This window comes from Salmo trutta, chromosome 37 (assembly GCF_901001165.1).
Source record: "Salmo trutta chromosome 37, fSalTru1.1, whole genome shotgun sequence".
Taxonomy (NCBI): Eukaryota; Metazoa; Chordata; class Actinopteri; order Salmoniformes; family Salmonidae; genus Salmo; species Salmo trutta.
The window spans coordinates 6,728,497-6,747,333 of NC_042993.1; the positions used below are offsets into that span (position 1 = coordinate 6,728,497).

An 18,837-nucleotide genomic window follows, 5' to 3' on the forward strand; every position below is an offset into this window, starting at 1 on the left:
ACATTTTTACTCCTGAATTTATTTAGGCTTGTCATAACAAAGGTATTGACTCAAGATATTTCAGATTTTCATTTTTTTTTAAATACTGAACAAAAATATAAACGCAACATGCCACAATTTCAAAGATTTTACAGTACTACAGTTCATGTAAGGGAATTGGTAAATTGAAATAAATTCATTAAGCCCTAATCTATGGATTTCACATGACTGGGAATACAGATACTGTATGCATCTGTTGGTCACAGATACCTTAAATAAAAACTAGGGGCGTGGATCAGAAAACCAGTCAGTATCTGGTGTGACCACCATTTGCCTCATGCAGCACGACACATCTCCTTCACATAGAGTTGATCAGGGTGTTGATTGTGGCCTGTGGAATGATGTCCCACTCCTATTCCACGGCTGTGCGAAGTTACTGGATATAGGCGGGAACTGGAACATGCTATCGTACACGTTGATCCAGAGCATCCCAAACATGGTCAATGGATGACATGTCAGGTGAGTATGCAGGCCATGGAAGAACTATGGGAAATGTTCAGCTTCCAGGAATTGTGTTCAGATCCTTGCAACATGGGGCCGTGCATTATCATGCTGAAACATGAGGTGATGGCGGAGGATGAATGGCACCACAATGGGCCTCAGGATCTCATCACAGTATCTCTGTGCATTTAAATTGTCATCAATAAAATGCAATTGTATTCTCCGTCCATAGCTTATGCCTGCCCATACCATAACCCCACCGCCACCATGGGGCACTCTGTTCACTTACAGGGATGTAAACAAATTTGTGCGTATGGAACATTTCTGGGATCTTTGATTGCGGCTCATGAAACATGGGACCAGCACTTTATATACAGTGTTTTATATTGTTATTCAGTGTCATTTGTAAAAAAAATCTAAAAACATACTTCCACTTTGACATCATGCAGTATTGTGTATTCAATTTAATCCATTTTAAATTCAGGCTGTAACACATCAAAATGTGGAACAAGTAAAATGGTGTGAATACTTTCTGAAGGTGCTGTAGGACTATTATATTGCTCAGTTCTCACTACACTAAACGGAGGTCCTCTATTGTTCCAGTCTTAATGCTTTCTATAATAGATACCAAGTAAAGAGGCTCAGTAAACATATTTTAAATTCACATAATAGGCCTAAAGAAATGATACACCTCCATTTTTAATGCACTTAGGCTCAGCCAAGCCCTCATACTTGTTTCACAGTAAGCACTTTTGGAGCTAAACAGGAAATGGCTATTCTCATGTTGTACATTTCACAACTCTGTTTCCTGATTTGAGGCATTGTGTTGGTAGAAATTCCTCTCTGTGACTTGACTTTCTTTCTCTCCAGTGCTTATGGGATACGTATATATTTGATTACCTTTAGGATGTTGCAGGCTCAACTCTTCTCTCTCTTCTCTGTCATTACAGGTAGGCCAAACTCCAGGTTTAGCTATTTCTATTCAGATTCAGTTTTTCATTTTGGTGAAACATTCCTATTTAAGCTTTAGCATTCTTGAATAATTTGGGAATAAAGGAATGAAGGGAATTATCCCTCTTTAGTGTTATAATATTGATGAGTTTATGTTTATACAGTATCATAAGAGATGATTTGTTGATCCTTTGGGTAGTGACGTGTGTGTTTAAATAAAGTACAACAGAATATCAACAAGGAGCAATAGACTGCCAGTTGAACCAATTAGAATACAATATATTGCCAGTTGAACCAATTAGAATACAATATATTGCCAGTTGAACCAATTAGAATACAAGTTTTAAAAAACACTTGAGACCATCAGATAAAATAAACATGAAATATCCTTAATATGGTTGATTTCTCTAATTTCTCTAATTGTGAACTAATATTCCTCCCACTAGGCACCTTCTCACAGCCGTGGTCCATGACAGTTCCCCCTGTAGTGAATAGCACCATAGGAGGAGATGTGGTCCTACCCTGCTCCTTCACCCACCCCAAGCAACAAGACTACCCCAAAGCCATCACAGTTCAGTGGATCACCAGACAATTCCATGATAAGCCCTTCTTCCAATGCAAGGTGACAAATGTTACTACAGGTGGAATGAATGAATGCTCAGTTCCAGAGTCATACCAACGCTTCTCAGTCAAAGGAGACCCTAAGCAGAGGGATCTCTCTCTCCTCATCAGAGATCTGGCGGTCACAGACAATGGAGTATACTTCTGCAGAGTGGAGCTGGACTATTACTGGGGTGATGGGAAGTGGCAGACTGCCAGCGGCACACAGCTCAATATCATTGGTAACGGTCTCACTACGTTGTCAGCAATAAAATATTTTTTATTGAGGGTCTGGTGGTCTAGGAATATGAAACTTTTTACCACAATGATACTTATGCAAGGTTTGTGCTTTGTCCCTAGCTAAGGCCCAGATTGTCAGCCTGTCTTGGGTAGAGGCGTCCCTCGGACCAGGCAACGGGAGCCTCAGGTGTGTAGTTGAGGGGAACCCCCCATCCACCATCACCTGGTTCTCCTCCTCTAAGGGCAACATAGACCCAGGTGTCAGCACCATAGGAACCCACCCATTTCAGTGGACCAGTTCAATCCCCTTCTTCACCCAGGAAGTGTACACCTGCAGGGCAGAGAACAGCCTGGGGAGGGCAGAGAGACGGTTCCCCCCTGGACCCACTGCGCTGACCGTAGCCCTCTCTGTGTGTGGGGTCCTGCTTCTCCTGCTGCTCCTTGGCATGGCTTTATTTTACCTGAGAAAAAGAGGTGGGTGATCTCTGTAAAAAAAAAATACTAGTTTAGATATGATATTTTTGGTGTATTTACAGATTCATATACTATCTCTGGTCTTTTCCAAAGGATACCTGAGATTCTGCAATTCAGAACAGATTAAGCAGCAATCTGAGTTGTGCACAGATCCTGCTATAGGTAAGGGGTCTTACTCTTTTCTAGACAATCTGAGTCTTTGAATAGTATTTCTGATCAGTAATCATTTTTCCTCAGATGAAAGGGCAGAGTTTGAGTTGAAAGCCAGTTTAAGTGATAGGATATTCAGTACATTTTTACATTTTTGTCATTTAGCAGAAGCTCTATCCAGAGTGACTTACAGGAGCAATTAGGGTTAAGTGCCTTGCTCAAGGGCACATTGGCAGATGTTTCACCTAGTTTGCTCAGGGATTCGAACTGGCCCAACACTCTTAACCCGCTAGACTACCTGCTGCCCTGTTATTCACTATCTCCACACATATGCTTCCCTATGTACCACTCCATCAGCTTTACTTGTCTACGGCCCACTCATTGTCTGTGTATTCTACACCCTCTTCTCCCGTATCCTTCAATCCCTGCCTGCTGTCCCAACTACACCTCTGTAGAAGTGGGCAAAAAGATCGGGTCCAGTGTCGAGTCTGAGCATAGCTCTTCATGTCCTCTCATTCAGTCATAAACTTTGTGCGCCACAGCAGTTTACATTTGTACATTTTACTTCCCTGTTTCTAAAGCTGTGGTCAGTGAAACCTCTATCTACGCCAATGTCTCGGAAATGGGTGAGTGGACAAGACCGTAAAGGATTTGCTGATGGTTCAGATCTGTAATGTGCCACATAGTTTCTTACTGTTGTTCTCTGCACAAACAGAAAGCCCACAGTCGTTGTATAAACATGATTCACCAGAAGATGGCGACATGGAGCTAAATCTGGTATACGCAGACGTTCAACTGAACACCACCACTCAATGTAGGTATTCAATTATTGCAATTTTGGGCCATGAATTCCATAGGTATACCACTAAGTACCAGAACCAGCTCAGATAAGCTTGTGAAATTGCCCTCTTTTCTTTTAAGCACCCCAAAGAAGCTCGCGTGTCCCCATACCAGATGAAGGTGAATAATTTTTAGTGCTTTTCTTGAAGTGACACAAGAAAGTCTAAGATTGCATAATACAGCTGAGACAGCACTGTCCTTAACATGACATAACATGATATAACGCCAACCCTTCACTCTTCATTATCATTCCATTATTCTGATTATGCTGTCCATTGTCATTTCAGGTGTCCACTATGCTATTGTGAAGCTAGGGTGAACTGCCGAGGCACAACAGAGAGAATGTAACTCTAGAGGTATGTCATAATGAAACTGACCTCCCTCATTCTGACAGACATTTCCCAAGACACCTTCAAAAGTAATCAACAAGAGTTTGGCAGTCAATCTTATTGCCGTTGTTCACAACATTGGGACAACTTGGTAGATTCCGTTTTTATATTGTTCTTCTTATGGAGGTGCAACTACATAATTGCCCTACAAGTGTTATTGTTCTGGAGCGCCATTACACTTCTGGGTTTCCTGTCAAACACACGTCACATTTACATTTTAGTCATTTAGCAGACGCTCTTATCGGAGCGACTTACAGTAGTGAATGCATACATTTTATGCATTTCTTTATTTATTTTTTGTACTGGCCCCCCGTGGGAATCGAACCCACAACCCTGGCATTGCACACACCATGCTCTACCAACTGAGCCACAGGGAAGACATAAACACATGAACCCAAAGCGGAACTCCAGTGCAGTCATTCGCCTCAACCACCACAGAACCAGCTGATGCTATCTGGGCAAAACCTGAGTGTAGCTGTGGTTGAGAGGTCAGCCACCGGCTCTGCAAGGAACTCTGACCTCAAACTACTGAAGGGTTTTCTCATATTGGTGTAGAATAATAATCATCATAATATTCAGAATAATACATAGTATTTATATAGCATTTTTCAAGGACGCAAAGTCGCTTGGGTCCATGTCCATGTTCTTACCATGTGGTGCATCACTAAACAAAACTAAACGTCCCTGTAGAACCATGAAGCAGAAAGAGTGTGGTGCATTTGTACATGTAAATGTATTGCTTTCCTTTGGCTGCAGTGTTTGTGATGTTCTCAAAGTGTCATGGAGGATGTAGCTCCTCTGGACCACATGCAGAGTAACTCATTCAGGTTATTCAGATTGTACAGCTGATGCATAAGACTGTTTGGCTCGCCATGGTAATGTCCTTTTAGGGTGTGGTTTGGTTCCCATATCTGGCTTCACTTGCTCGTATGGAGACTAGGCCTACTGGTATGCACAGCCAGAGTGTGGTGTGTGTGTGTGTGTGTGTGTGTGTGTGTGTGTGTGTGTGTGTGTGTGTGTGTGTGTGTGTGTGTGTGTGCGCGCCTTTATGTGGTAAGGTTTTCTAAGCCCTCTTTCCCATTCTGCTCTGTAGCCGTCGGAGGACGTGGTGACAGAGAAGAGCATCCTGCCCTCATCTCCATGGAAACAGCTGTTTATGGATGGGGGGTGCCAGAAACAAAACCCTACTGCTGTAAAGCATTGAAATATGAAAAACTCCTTCCTGATGGGGTTCAGTCTTACTTCATCGCTATCCATTTTGTTATGTAGCTTGATTGACATGGGCCTAACATCTGTGCTTAGTTGGTTATTTTTTGTAAGTGTCTGTGGGTGTCTAGGAACAGTGGGTTAACTGGCTTGTTCAGGGGCAGAACGACTTACTGATGATGTTTAAACCATGAAGATGTAAATAATACACTACACTGAATCTATTTTAGCATGGCATGGGGTAGTCCCATTAGTGCAGCCCCCTTGGGATAGGATGGAGGGCCTATAGTTTAACACCTGTTGACCCCACATGGTTACCAATTCAACCACAAAACCTACGTTAGGTCTGACCTTAAAGTAATGTGAGCATCTTGCTTGATTTTGCAATGTGGGCGGAAAAATGTTTCAATTAACCTGGGACAAATACAATTCAGCTGTCGATAGAGTAGGAGGTCGAATAGGTATGGGTCTATAGTGCAAGCTACAATAATATAGGGCCTAAAGTGTCATTAACAATAGTAGGAATAAGTTTGATGAACTTCAAACATATTCAGATTGATAGCCACGTGCTTAATCAACTTCAACCATCATGTGAACACTATTTAGGTGGAGACTGTAACTGTGTTAAGGCTGTCGTTAGAAGAAGGGGACCAAAGCGCAGCGTGGTAAGTGTTCATGATTATTTAATACTGAGAAAACAACAACAACAACAACAACAACAACAACAACAACAACAACAACAACAACAACAACAACAACAACAACAACAACAACAACAACAGTTCTGTCATGTAACAGAAAACAACTACCCACAAACACAGGTGGGAAAAGGCTGCCTAAGTATGATTCCTAATCAGAGACAACAATAGACAGCTGCCTCTGATTAGGAACCATACTCGGCCAAAACAAAGAAATACAATACATAGAATGCCCACCCCATATCACACCCTGACCTAACTAAACAGAGAAAAACGGTTCTCTCAGGTCAGGGCGTGACAAACTGCTTCATTATTTACATCCATAACACACGCGGTGACGCTGCCAGTAGCATGCGGATAGAAATTAGACCCAATCGTGCGTGAGTGATTTGCGGACAATACGTGTTTTGATAGCACTTTCTCTTCCAGTCAGTCATTTTATGTCCATGGGCGAGTTCGTTTTTCTTTACCCGGTGTCTCGGGTGCGGGTGCGGGGACTTTACACATTTTAGTCCATTCCATTGGTCCTTAAATAAATTCACCACTCACCTGGGGCCATGCAAAACGAACTGGCCCACTGAGTAAAAGCAACATTGTAGCTGTTGAAGTTGAAACATGCTACTGTTTACTGGAAACTCCGCCCCAACTGAATCTCACCCTCAATGAAATAGGGTTTCCACGAGTTACCACAGCCGCGAAGTCTAAATTGGCTATCGTAAAAATGTATCGTAAAATAACCTGCAATTGTGCTTTTTGGTCTTAATTTAAGGTTACGGTTAGGCATAAGGTTAGCAGTGGGGTTAGGATTAGGTTTAAAATCACATTTTAAGAAGATTTTTAGAAACAGGCGGGGTTTCTGACTTTGTGGCTGTGGTAACTAGTAACGACCATGAAGTAGACGGAGCACAGCAGTAGCAGCTGTCTGTGTTTCCTGGGCCACGATAAACTGTAGTCTAGACTATTTACACTGTATTTTATTTATACATATCAAAATGTCTCATACTGTTGTTACTACCACTACCACGACGACATCGTCTTCAGGCGAAGGTTTCTTGAACTTGGGCTATACTCGCTCTGTACAAGGATTACTGAAAATCGCCCAAGTGGTAAGAGCTTTTGATCAGATATTTATACTGATGTTCTGCACAGAATTATACCATTTTTTTGTACGTTTTTATTTTTAATGTTGGGATTGGGTTGTATTTTATATTGTTTACTGTCAGCTGTCTTCGTGATCTTTAATCCAAAATGTGGAGAATGCACTCAAAAGCTGAGGATAAAGGGGAGCGAGGTGCGTAACAGAAACTCTGATTCATTCGTATGCTACTAGCAGTAGTCGAAAAAGTACCCAATTGTTGTAAAAGTAAAGATACCTTAATAGAAAATGACTCAAGTAAAAGTGAAAATCACCCAGTAATATATTATTTGAGTAAAGTCTAAAAGTATTTGGTTTAAACTATACAAAAGTATCAAAAGTAGATGTAATCGCTAAAATATACTTAAGTATCAAAAGTAAAAGTCTAAATCATTTCAAATTCCTTATATTAAGCAATCCACACGGCATCATTTTCATGTTTTCTATATTTACTGATAGCCAGGGGCATGCTCTAACACTCAGACATAATTTATAATGAGGCATGTGTTGAGTCAAGTCTGCCAGATCAGAGGCCATGGGGATGACCAGGGATGTTCTCTTGATAAGTGTGTGAATTAGACCATTTTCCTGCCCTGCTAAGCATTCAAAATGTAACGAGTACTTTTGGGTGTCAGGGAAAATGTATGGAGTAAAAAGTACATTATTTTCTTTAGGAATGTAGTAAAGTAAAAGCTGTCAAAAATATACATAGTAAAGTACAGATACCCCAAAAAACTACTTAAGTAGTACTTTAAAGTATTTTTACTTAAGTACTTTACACCACTGTCTACTAGGTGGCTTTCTCTGATGGTTAGGCTACGACTAGGCTACTACACAAAACATTAACATGCAAACATGAATTAGGCCAATACTAGTGGAAACCAATAACCCTTATAACCTGAATTAGGCCAATACTAGTGGAAACCAATAGCCTTTATAACCTGAATTAGGCCTATACTAGTGGAAACCAATAGCCTTTATAACCTGAATTAGGCCTATAGCAGTGGAAACCAATAGCCTTTATAACCTGAATTAGGCCTATACCAGTGGAAACCAATAGCCTTTATAACCTGAATTAGGCCTATAGCAGTGGAAACCAATAGCCTTTATAACCTGAATTAGGCCTATACTAGTGGAAACCAATAGCCTTTATAACCTGAATTAGGCCTATAGCAGTGGAAACCAATAGCCTTTATAACCTGAATTAGGCCAATACTAGTGGAAACCAATAGCCTTTATAACCTGAATTAGGCCCATACCAGTGGAAACCAATAGCCTTTATAACCTGAATTAGGCCTATACCAGTGGAAACCAATAGCCTTTATAACCTGAATTAGGCCTATACCAGTGGAAACCAATAGCCTTTATAACCTGAATTAGGCCTATACCAGTGGAAACCAATAGCCTTTATAACCTGAATTAGGCCTATACCAGTGGAAACCAATAGCCTTTATAACCTGAATTAGGCCTATACCAGTGGAAACCAATAGCCTTTATAACCTGAATTAGGCCTATACTAGTGGAAACCAATAGCCTTTATAACCTGAATTAGGCCTATACCAGTGGAAACCAACAGCCTATATAACCTGAATTAGGCCCATACCAGTGGAAACCAATAGCCTTTATAACCTGAATTAGGCCAATACTAGTGGAAACCAATAGCCTTTATAACCTGAATTAGGCCCATACCAGTGGAAACCAATAGCCTTTATAACCTGAATTAGGCCCATACCAGTGGAAACCAACAGCCTATATAACCTGAATTAGGCCTATACTAGTGGAAACCAACAGCCTATATAACCTGAATTAGGCCTATACTAGTGGAAACCAACAGCCTATATAACCTGAATTAGGCCCATACCAGTGGAAACCAATAGCCTTTATAACCTGAATTAGGCCTATACCAGTGGAAACCAACAGCCTATATAACCTGAATTAGGCCTATACCAGTGGAAACCAACAGCCTATATAACCTGAATTAGGCCCATACCAGTGGAAACCAATAGCCTTTATAACCTGAATTAGGCCTATACCAGTGGAAACCAACAGCCTATATAAAAACTACAAGTTTAGTGGACTACTAAAATATTGTAATTAACTGAGACAAGAATCTCAGTCAGATTGAGCTGTGCATTAACTCTCCATGAGGCAAAATGGCAAGTGGGCAGGTGATACCGGCCACAGTCAGATCAACATCCAGTTTTGATTGAGATGTACCGTAATTGTTTGATATATTGGAAGTCTTGGCAGATTAGAATTTTGTTGTTGTTGATTTCTGTAATGCAGGAACTTGTCCCACTGTGTATGGTGATGTCATATTGCTGTCTACCTTCAAATAAATGAATGCTTATCATTATCTCTCAGAATGTCAGAATTTCGTAATTAATGACACTTTATTACACCTTCATAACAAAGGTTGTAAAATCAGGGCTTCAGGGCATCAGGGAAATCACACCTTCATAACAAAGGTTGTGAAATCAGGGAAATCAGGGAAATCACACCTTCATAACAAAGGTTGTGAAATCAGGGGAGAACGAACGCTGTCTGTTCTCCCCTCTTTATATCTGTGTTTGGCACAGTAGAATACAGTGGTTTGCATCTTAAACTTCACTACTTTTCTGTTACAGGCTTGCTTATTTATAGTCATCGTCACAGGAATGATGGTGGTGTTTCAGAGGAAAAATGGAGGAAGCTGGTTATGGGTGTTATTTCCTGTTTACAGAAGTGTTTAGTTGCTAATGGCTTTCAGCTTATCCCATGTGGTTTAATAATGTCAATGATGTTCCATATACCCTGCAACTGCACACAATATGAAGCAATAAAGCATGTTTAACGGCATGTGAACGGGAAAATTGTGAACCTTGAACATTAGACATGTGAGAGCTGGGTTGTGTTGAAAACTAGATTCTGGATCTGGACCAATCTACTGTTAGCAGAATTTTTATTTTTTATTTTATTTCACCTTTATTTAACCAGGTAGGCTAGTTGAGAACAAGTTCTCATTTACAACTGCGACCTGGCCAAGATAAAGCAAAGCAGTAAGATACAAACAACAACACTGAGTTACACATGGAATAAACAAGCGTACAGTCAATAACACAATAGAAAAAAGAAAGTCTATATACAGTGTGTGCAAATGGCGTGAGGAGGTAGGCAATAAATAGGCCATAGTAGCGAAATAATTACAATTTAGCAGATTCACACTGGAGTGATAGATGAGCAGATGATGATGTGCAAGTAGAGATACTGGGGTGCAAAAGAGCAGAAAAGTACATAAAAACAATATGGGGATGAGGTAGGTAGATTGGGTGGGCTACTTACAGATGGGCTGTGTACAGCTGCAGCGATCGGATAGCTGCTCAGATAGCTGATGTTTAAAGTTAGGGAGGGAAATATAAGTCTCCAGCTTAAGTGATTTTTGCAATTCGTTCCAGTCACTGGCAGCAGAGAACTGGAAGGAAAGGCGGCCAAATGAGGTGTTGGCTTTGGGGACGACCAGTGAGATATACCTGCTGGAGCGCGTGCTGTGGGTGGGTGTTACTATGGTGACCAGTGAGCTGAGATAAGCCGGGGCTTTACCTAGCATAGACTTATAGATGACCTGGAGCCAGTGGGTCTGGTGATGAATATGTAGCGAGGGCCAGCCAACGAGAGCATACAGGTCTCAGTGGTGGGTAGTATACGGGGCTTTGGTGACAAAACGGATGGCACTGTGATAGACTGCATCCAGTTTGCTGAGTAGAGTATTGGAAGCTATTTTGTAGATGACATCGCCAAAGTCGAAGATCGGTAGGATAGTCAGTTTTACTAGGGTAAGTTTGGCGGCGTGAGTGAAGGAGGCTTTGTTGCGAAATAGAAAGTTGATTCTAGATTTGATTTTGGATTGGAGAAGTTTAATATGAGTCTGGAAGGAGAGTTTACAGTCTAGCCAGACACCTAGTTATTTGTAGTTGTCCACATATTCTAGGTCAGAATCGTCCAGAGTAGTGATGCTAGTCGGGCTGGCGGGTGTGGGCAGCGAACGGTTGAAAAGCATGCATTTGGTTTTACTAGCGTTTAAGAGCAGTTGGAGGCCACGGAAGGAGTGTTGTATGGCATTGAAGCTCGTTTGGAGGTTAGTTAACACAGTGTCCAAAGAAGGGCCAGATGTATACAGAATGGTGTCATCTACGTGCAGGTGGATCAGGGAATCACCCGCAGCAAGAGCGACATCATTGATATATACAGAGAAAAGAGTCGGCCCGAGAATTGAACCCTGTGGTACCCCCATAGAGACTGCCAGAGGTCTGGACAACAGGCCCTCTGATTTGACACACTGTACTCTATCTGAGAAGTAGTTGGTGAACCAGGTGAGGCAGTCATTTTTGAAACCAAGGCTATTGAGTCTGCCGATAAGAATACGGTGATTGACAGAGTCGAAAGCCTTGGCCAGGTCGATGAAGACGGCTGCACAGTACTGTCTTTTATCGATGGCGGTTATGATATCGTTTAGTACCTTGAGCGTGGCTGAGGTGCACCTGTGACCAGCTTGGAAACCAGATTGCATATTGGAGAAGGTACGGTGGGATTCGAAATGGTCAGTGATCTGTTTATTAACTTGAGGGGCGGAGCTGTTGGCCTCGGTTGGGGTAGCCAGGAGGAAAGCATGGCCAGCCGTAGAGAAATGCTTATTGAAATTTTCGATTATCATGGATTTATCGGTGGTGACCGTGTCGCCTTGCCTCAGAGCAGTGGGCAGCTGGGAGGAGGTGCTCTTGTTCTCCATGGACTTTACAGTGTCCCAAAACCTTTTGGAGTTAGAGCTACAGGATGCACATTTTTGTTTGAAAAAGCTAGCCTTTGCTTTCCTGACTGACTGCATGTATTGGTTCCTGACTTCCCTGAACGGTTGCATATCGCGGGGACTATTCGATGCTATTGCAGTCCACTATTGCAGACTAAGATAGATTTTTAACACAGGAGTTGCAGTGTTGATGTGGTGCCAAAATGCTCCACGGTTGGAAACATACTGGGACATGTAAACAAATTGCTATTTGTCTGTGTGTTTGCAGGTAGCCCTCCTGATTGCGTTCCTGTGTGTACACTGTGCACGAGGTTGGACTGATTTCTCAGCCTTTCGGTACTTTGAGGTGGTGACGCTATGGTTCCTCATAGCCTTCCTCATCTTCTACCTCATGTACGTGTTCAGACTGCAGAGTAAGATCCCCTGTATCAACTGGACAATGACGGTGAGTGGCCCTGCAAATGACACGCCTATACACACACATTTACATTTTTTACATTTGAGTTATTTAGCAGACTCTCTTATCCAGAGAGACTTACAGTAGTGTGCATAATCTTTTAAAACTTTTTTTTTACTTTTTCCACAGACACGCGTTCTAACACTTATCTATACCATTCATTGTTTCAGGAGTTACTGCATTATGGCGTTGGGACCATCCTGGTCTTCATTGCCTCTATTGTTGCAGCTGTTAAGAGTGGAGGTGTGTCTGAACTAGAAGCTGGTTCGGTGAGTAACATAGCAGATGCTTTCCTGTTTTCTGGTGCTCCATTCCAGAGCTGAAGAATGTTCATTCATTTTATCTATCCTAGTATCTCAGTATTTAGCTGAAGATAATTTAGAGGCCCTGTTTGCAAAAATGGAACCTTATATCTAAGCTCTCCATAGTTTATTTCTGTTTGTTATGTGGTGAGTGTGTGGGAATTCACTTTAAAGCAGGACAAATGGTTATTAAAGGGGAGTGGACACACTAGGCTTTAGAACACCAGCAAACTGGAACTGTAAATCACCATATTGGCATTGCTGCATCACTGGCAGGATCTCCCAAAAAAGACTGAATCTGAAAACTGTCTGAAAGACCATGAACTCTGCGTGCATTAATGAGCAAAATCTGCTGGTTTCAAACCATATCCGAAAATGTTATACATATTTTGAAAGCTGAGAAACAGCCCTTATAAATTATATTACATACAATAGTACCACATCAATCAAATGGTAATCAGTTAAGAAAAATCTGATAGGAAAATCTATGTTTTTTCCCCCCAAACAACTGCCAATCAGAATAGTAATATGTTCTACTATGAATGAGTTTCAGACGTTTTAGTGAACGGTGGTATTTTACTAGAATTCTATGGAATGTTCTGTTATCAGACACTTTCTTATATGGATTGTATATTAAACATAAATGTGAACCAAAACATATTACAAATGGCATTTAGTCTTACATATGATAAGGAAAGACATACACAAGTAATATAATATGAATAAATCAAGAACTTTATTGAAAAAACTGAGGGGAATACATCGTCTCACTCAAGCCTGAAAACAAAGTGCAAGTCACATCGAAAATTGGAATTACAAAATATGATAAGAATAAGGAACATTATAACAATAATTGGCTTTAACAACTTCAATTTCTTCTGCACATACATTCCACTAGGCTTATAGCCTTATACTGGAAGAGTCAGAATGGGAACAAATTAAAAGCATGCAAGAGAACTGACCAGCCAGTAGTTCAGATTGTCACTGAAGACTAGGAGTCCCTTTACTAGTTAGTGCCTATGTCTGCAATGAGTCACACTCACTGGAGTACCACAACCTAAAATAATTGATCCATTTACATTTACATTTTAGTCATTTAGCAGACGCTCTTATCCAGAGCGACTTACAGTAGTAAATGCATACATTTCATACATATTTTTTTCTTTTTTCGTACTGGCCCCCCGTGGGAATCGAACCCACAACCCAGCCGTTGCAACACCATGCTCTACCAACTGATCCCCCTACAATGCATAACTACTTGCATTCTGGTGCAACACAAACAAACCACGTCATAATCTCCTTTCTATCTTTCCTGTAACAAATCCAACCATTTCTAGAGTTGTCCTCCAGTACAATGAAGTTCATCTAGGCTGTGAGGGTGTGGTTGTCCCTTGGCCCTGTCTGCAGCCTAAGCAGCATGTTGTCCAGTCTCTACAGCCCCTGTCTTCCTTGGCCCTGTCTGCAGCCTAAGCAGCATGTTGTCCAGTCTCTACAGCCCCTGTCTTCCTTGGCCCTGTCTGCAGCCTAAGCAGCATGTTGTCCAGTCTCTACAGCCCCTGTCTTCCTTGGCCCTGTCTGCAGCCTAAGCAGCATGTTGTCCAGTCTCTACAGCCCCTGTCTTCCTTGGCCCTGTCTGCAGCCTAAGCAGCATGTTGTCCAGTCTCTACAGCCCCTGTCTTCCTTGGCCCTGTCTGCAGCCTAAGCAGCATGTTGTCCAGTCTCTACAGCCCCTGTCTTCCTTGGCCCTGTCTGCAGCCTAAGCAGCATGTTGTCCAGTCTCTACAGCCCCTGTCTTCCTTGGCCCTGTCTGCAGCCTAAGCAGCATGTTGTCCAGTCTCTACAGCCCCTGTCTTCCTTGGCCCTGTCTGCAGCCTAAGCAGCATGTTGTCCAGTCTCTACAGCCCCTGTCTTCCTTGGCCCTGTCTGCAGCCTAAGCAGCATGTTGTCCAGTCTCTACAGCCCCTGTCTTCCTTGGCCCTGTCTGCAGCCTAAGCAGCATGTTGTCCAGTCTCTACAGCCCCTATCTTCCTGCAAATTGAATCAGACACTAGCCAGTTGATTTTAGCGCTTAGCTAATGCCAATGACAAATGCTCTTCAAATTACCAATATGAGCATTTTATTTTTTACAGTTAGTGAACACAACATTAACATGGAAAAGGACAAGAGAAGAGCTAGCTAAATCAACAAAATAGCTAGCTAGTTGCCTCAGCTTGGCTGACTGTCTACTCGGCTTGTTATCAAATTAATTTAATTTCACAGACTCATCTTATCAATCAAAAAAATACTCTAAAATGTAAATGTTATAATTACCAACATAAAACTGCATTCTATACAGTTTCTTGCCTTAATATTTTTGTCCTGGTCTCAATGACAAAGCTATCAAAGTTGTGAGAAACTTTTCAGGTCCAGTGGAGACAAGGCGTCTCCTGGTGTCAGCATTGTCGTTACTATAGCAATTCAAGATGGCGCTACTCGAATAAACGTTGTTCAATATCAAAATCCCAATTGAGCTGTTTCTATGTTAAATGCACATGTTTAGTATTAGTGGATGGAATACATCTCTTAACTTTACTTCCTAAAGTGTTTCCATTCACCTTTAAGGAGTTCACCCCATCCTGTCAAGTACAGTTTTGAGATCTAAAAAGTCAGTTAATCATTCTCCTAAAATGTTTTTTTCCTCTTACACTTGTAACCAGCTAGGGGACTTACAGCTGTCCCCTCAATGTAACTTGTAACCAGCTAGGGGACTTACAGCTGTCCCCTCAATGTAACTTGTAACCAGCTAGGGGACTTACAGCTGTCCCCTCAATGTAACTTGTAACCAGCTAGGGGACTTACAGCTGTCCCCTCAATGTAACTTGTAACCAGCTAGGGGACTTACAGCTGTCCCCTCAATGCTTGACAGATGACCAACTGTAGGGTTTTTATAGGGGGATAATGAGGCATCTTTCTTGTTGACCTTTACAGGCATTTGGCTTCATCGCCACATTCCTACTGGCTGTCAGCATATGGACATCCTATAAGGTCACATGTGGTTCCCAGCCAACCAGTAAGTCTGAAATTCTTTGAAATCCTTATTGGGTTTTCCCTCAGTTGCCTAGCAACATGTACCGAGCCTTTGAAAGACAGACGCTCAACTGAAAAGGAATTCAATTCTAACCTGTAATCATATCATGAAATAGTTCCTCTTTTTACACTGGTGAATGATATCACTTTGCTACAGTGGAGCTTTCTTTTGCAATGCAGATCAGGAGTTATTTCCGTTCCATTTCCTGTGCTGCCGGCTATTACGTAGTGCTGTTACAAGGGCTAGGAAGGGCTTTTTGTTGTTAGTTGACTCAACTTTGGTTAACTAGTGTTTCCTCTTTCCCCATCACTCTTCCTCTAACTGTAGGTGCTTCTGTGTAAAACGGATTTATCATTTCTTCCCCTGAAGTACCAAGATGACTTCATTGTCAGTGTGCTGTGCGACAGTAACTTCTTACCCCAACAACTGGCCCAGGGCCCGTTAAACAATCAGAACTTCAGTTTAGCCCGAGACTGGTTTCACTTCAGGATAGTTACAAGTTAGCCAGTTAACTTTGTTAAACACTCTATTTTGTACAGTTTACAAAGAAAGCTTAAAGTAATTTCTCCTTCTTTGAGATACACCATCCTGATGACCGGTCAGTTGTTAGGGATAAGAAGTCACCTGTGTGTGCTTTGAAGAGCAGGCAGCTGTTGTTTCATATAAGTGCCTCCATAGTGTTTAAACTAAGGGCTAGGCTGAGAGCCAGACCAAACCACCCCTCCATCTTGAATGGTCGCTATTTGAATGCTTTGAAATCAAGAGGACATAAGCTGTTTTTCAGTGTTGCCCTGAAGCTTTTTAGAGTTAGATATGTCAATGCCACCCCTGTTTACATTATTTATTTGAGAGCAAATTTTTATGATGATAAAGTTTTGTGCTTTTATGTTCACGCTTACTATTGTATGTCTGTCACAGTATTATAGGCTGCTTATGAGAAGAATATAATCATAAAAATGTCAACCTTTATACAGCCTCACACTATCACGTGTATTTAAACATCTCTTCTTTATCTGATGTGTATGGGTTTATATTTCAAACATGCTTTTGTTTGACTGAAGTAAAAGGGAAACTCAACAGCATCCATGTCTCTGAATCCTTGTTTGTTGAAAATAAGACATTGAGACCAGTGGAGGCTCCTTAGAGGAGGAAGGGGAGGACCATCCTCAGTAAATTTCATAAAAATAGTGAAACATTAAGTTATCTTTTTTAGATAAAAACTATAAATATATTCACGTCACCCCAAAAATTTATTAAAACACACTGTTTTGCAATGAAGGTCTACAGTAGCCTCAACAGCAATCTGTAGGGTTGCACCATAGTATAGCCGGAGGACAGCTAGTTTCCATCCTCTGTGTACATTGACTTTAATACAAAACATAGGAGGCTTGTGGTTCTCACCCCCTTCCATAGACTTACATAGTAATTATTTCATCTTCTGGAGGAAGACCTCCAACCTATCAGAGCTCTTGCAGCATGAACTGACATGTTGTCCGCCCAATCAAAGGATAAGAGTATGAATCTAGTACCGCAAGCATAAACTACAGCTAGCTAGCACTGCTGTGAGTAGTTGACTCAAAGAAAAAGACAATAGTTGAGCAGTTTTGAACAATTAAATTCTTAAATAAAGGAGACGCAAGAGCGAGCTAGCTATATTTCATATTTTTTTCACTTAGCTAGCGAATGCAGCTAGCTAGTTTAGCCTACTCAAACACCCGGCTCAAACAGAGAGAGGTGCTATGTTACCTAGCTGGCTATCCAACACTGGAACTCTTCCAAGTCAAGGTAAGCTTTTGGTTTTATTAATTTATTGCCAATGGGGCCCACAGGTGTAACTGCTAAACTGCTTGCTAACTGTACACTGTTCTGCATGATTGTAGCAGGTTTACTAATGTGTTAGTTCTAGCAGTTGTGTAAAATACTTAAGTAAAAATACTAATAAGTGTTTTTTGGGGGTATCTCTGTGCTTTAATATTTTATATTTTTGACAACTTTTACTTCACTACATACCTAAAGACAATTATGTACTTTTTACTCCATACATTTTCCCTGACACCCAAAAGTACTCGTTACATTTTGAATGCTTAGCAGGACAGGAAAACTGTCCAATTCACACACTTATCAAGAGAACATCCCTGGTCATCCCTACTGCCTCTGATCTGGCAGACTTGACTCAACACATGCCCCGTTTATAAATGATGTCTGTTAGAGCATGCCTCTGGTTATCAGTACATTTTTTTTTTAACATGAAAAATGATGCCGTCTGGTTTGCTTTATAAGGAATTTGAAATTATTTATACTTTTACTTTTGATACTTAAGTATATTTTAGCAATTACATTTACTTTTGATAATTATATTTAAAACCAAATACTTTTAGACTTTTACTTAAGTAATATCTTTACTTTTACTCAAGTATGAAAATTGGGTACTTTCTCCACCACTAAGTTCTAGTAGCTATGTTGACTTGACGTTAGCTAATATGGTGACAACGATGTAGGCTGTGTGGAGTGGTTATGATATGAAGGTTTGGCTTGGAAAGGTTTTTTCGCCTGGTCACAGACAGCTGATATGTTGTGCACAGAACTAAAAAAAAAAGCGAAGGAAAAAGGTGAGAGGTGAGCGCGTAGATGCGAGAAGGAATTGTCCAACGATCACAGGGATCATGGGGTTTATATGTGTCTGCCATGAAAGTGAACTGTGTTTGTATGTTAACAGGGGTGTATTTATTTTGGATTTTTGTTGTCCAGTATAAACTCTTGTTTGCAACTGTTGGACTAATGATTACACCTCAGATCAGCTAGATGCAGGCAAGATTGTGCAAGGCGGTATTGAATGTGACAATGTCTGTCACCTTGATTACTCAAATTTCTCTCGACCTGTGCACCTACAGTACTTTGTAAACTTCCATTCATAGGCTAGGTTGTAGCAACCTCATGATTGGTATAGGGAACATTAGAGTATCACGTAGTAGCCTAAACCTATCGATGTTACATTGAGCAGGGCGAATGGAAAATGAATGACAGTCATCCAATGTGCTGTAATAGAAAAAAGGCCATACTCATA

General features: G+C 41.2%; 2 protein-coding genes across 2 annotated transcripts; both read left to right on the forward strand.

Annotated features, from left to right (window-relative positions):
- The first annotated feature begins 1,282 nt into the window (after positions 1-1,282).
- On the forward strand, positions 1,283-5,554 carry siglec15l (sialic acid binding Ig-like lectin 15, like). The gene is made up of 9 exons (XM_029736553.1): positions 1,283-1,430; positions 1,878-2,273; positions 2,392-2,745; positions 2,839-2,907; positions 3,477-3,521; positions 3,611-3,709; positions 3,817-3,855; positions 4,023-4,091; positions 5,218-5,554. Exons 1-8 carry the CDS (start codon positions 1,388-1,390, stop codon positions 4,052-4,054), a joined length of 1,077 nt encoding a protein of 358 aa, XP_029592413.1. The 5' UTR covers positions 1,283-1,387; the 3' UTR covers positions 4,055-4,091; positions 5,218-5,554.
- Positions 5,555-6,294: 740 nt separating this feature from the next.
- Positions 6,295-16,855, forward strand: LOC115176524 (CKLF-like MARVEL transmembrane domain-containing protein 7). The gene is made up of 5 exons (XM_029736554.1): positions 6,295-7,134; positions 12,215-12,391; positions 12,574-12,672; positions 15,674-15,755; positions 16,101-16,855. Exons 1-5 carry the CDS (start codon positions 7,021-7,023, stop codon positions 16,112-16,114), a joined length of 486 nt encoding a protein of 161 aa, XP_029592414.1. The 5' UTR covers positions 6,295-7,020; the 3' UTR covers positions 16,115-16,855.
- The last annotated feature ends 1,982 nt before the right edge of the window (positions 16,856-18,837 follow it).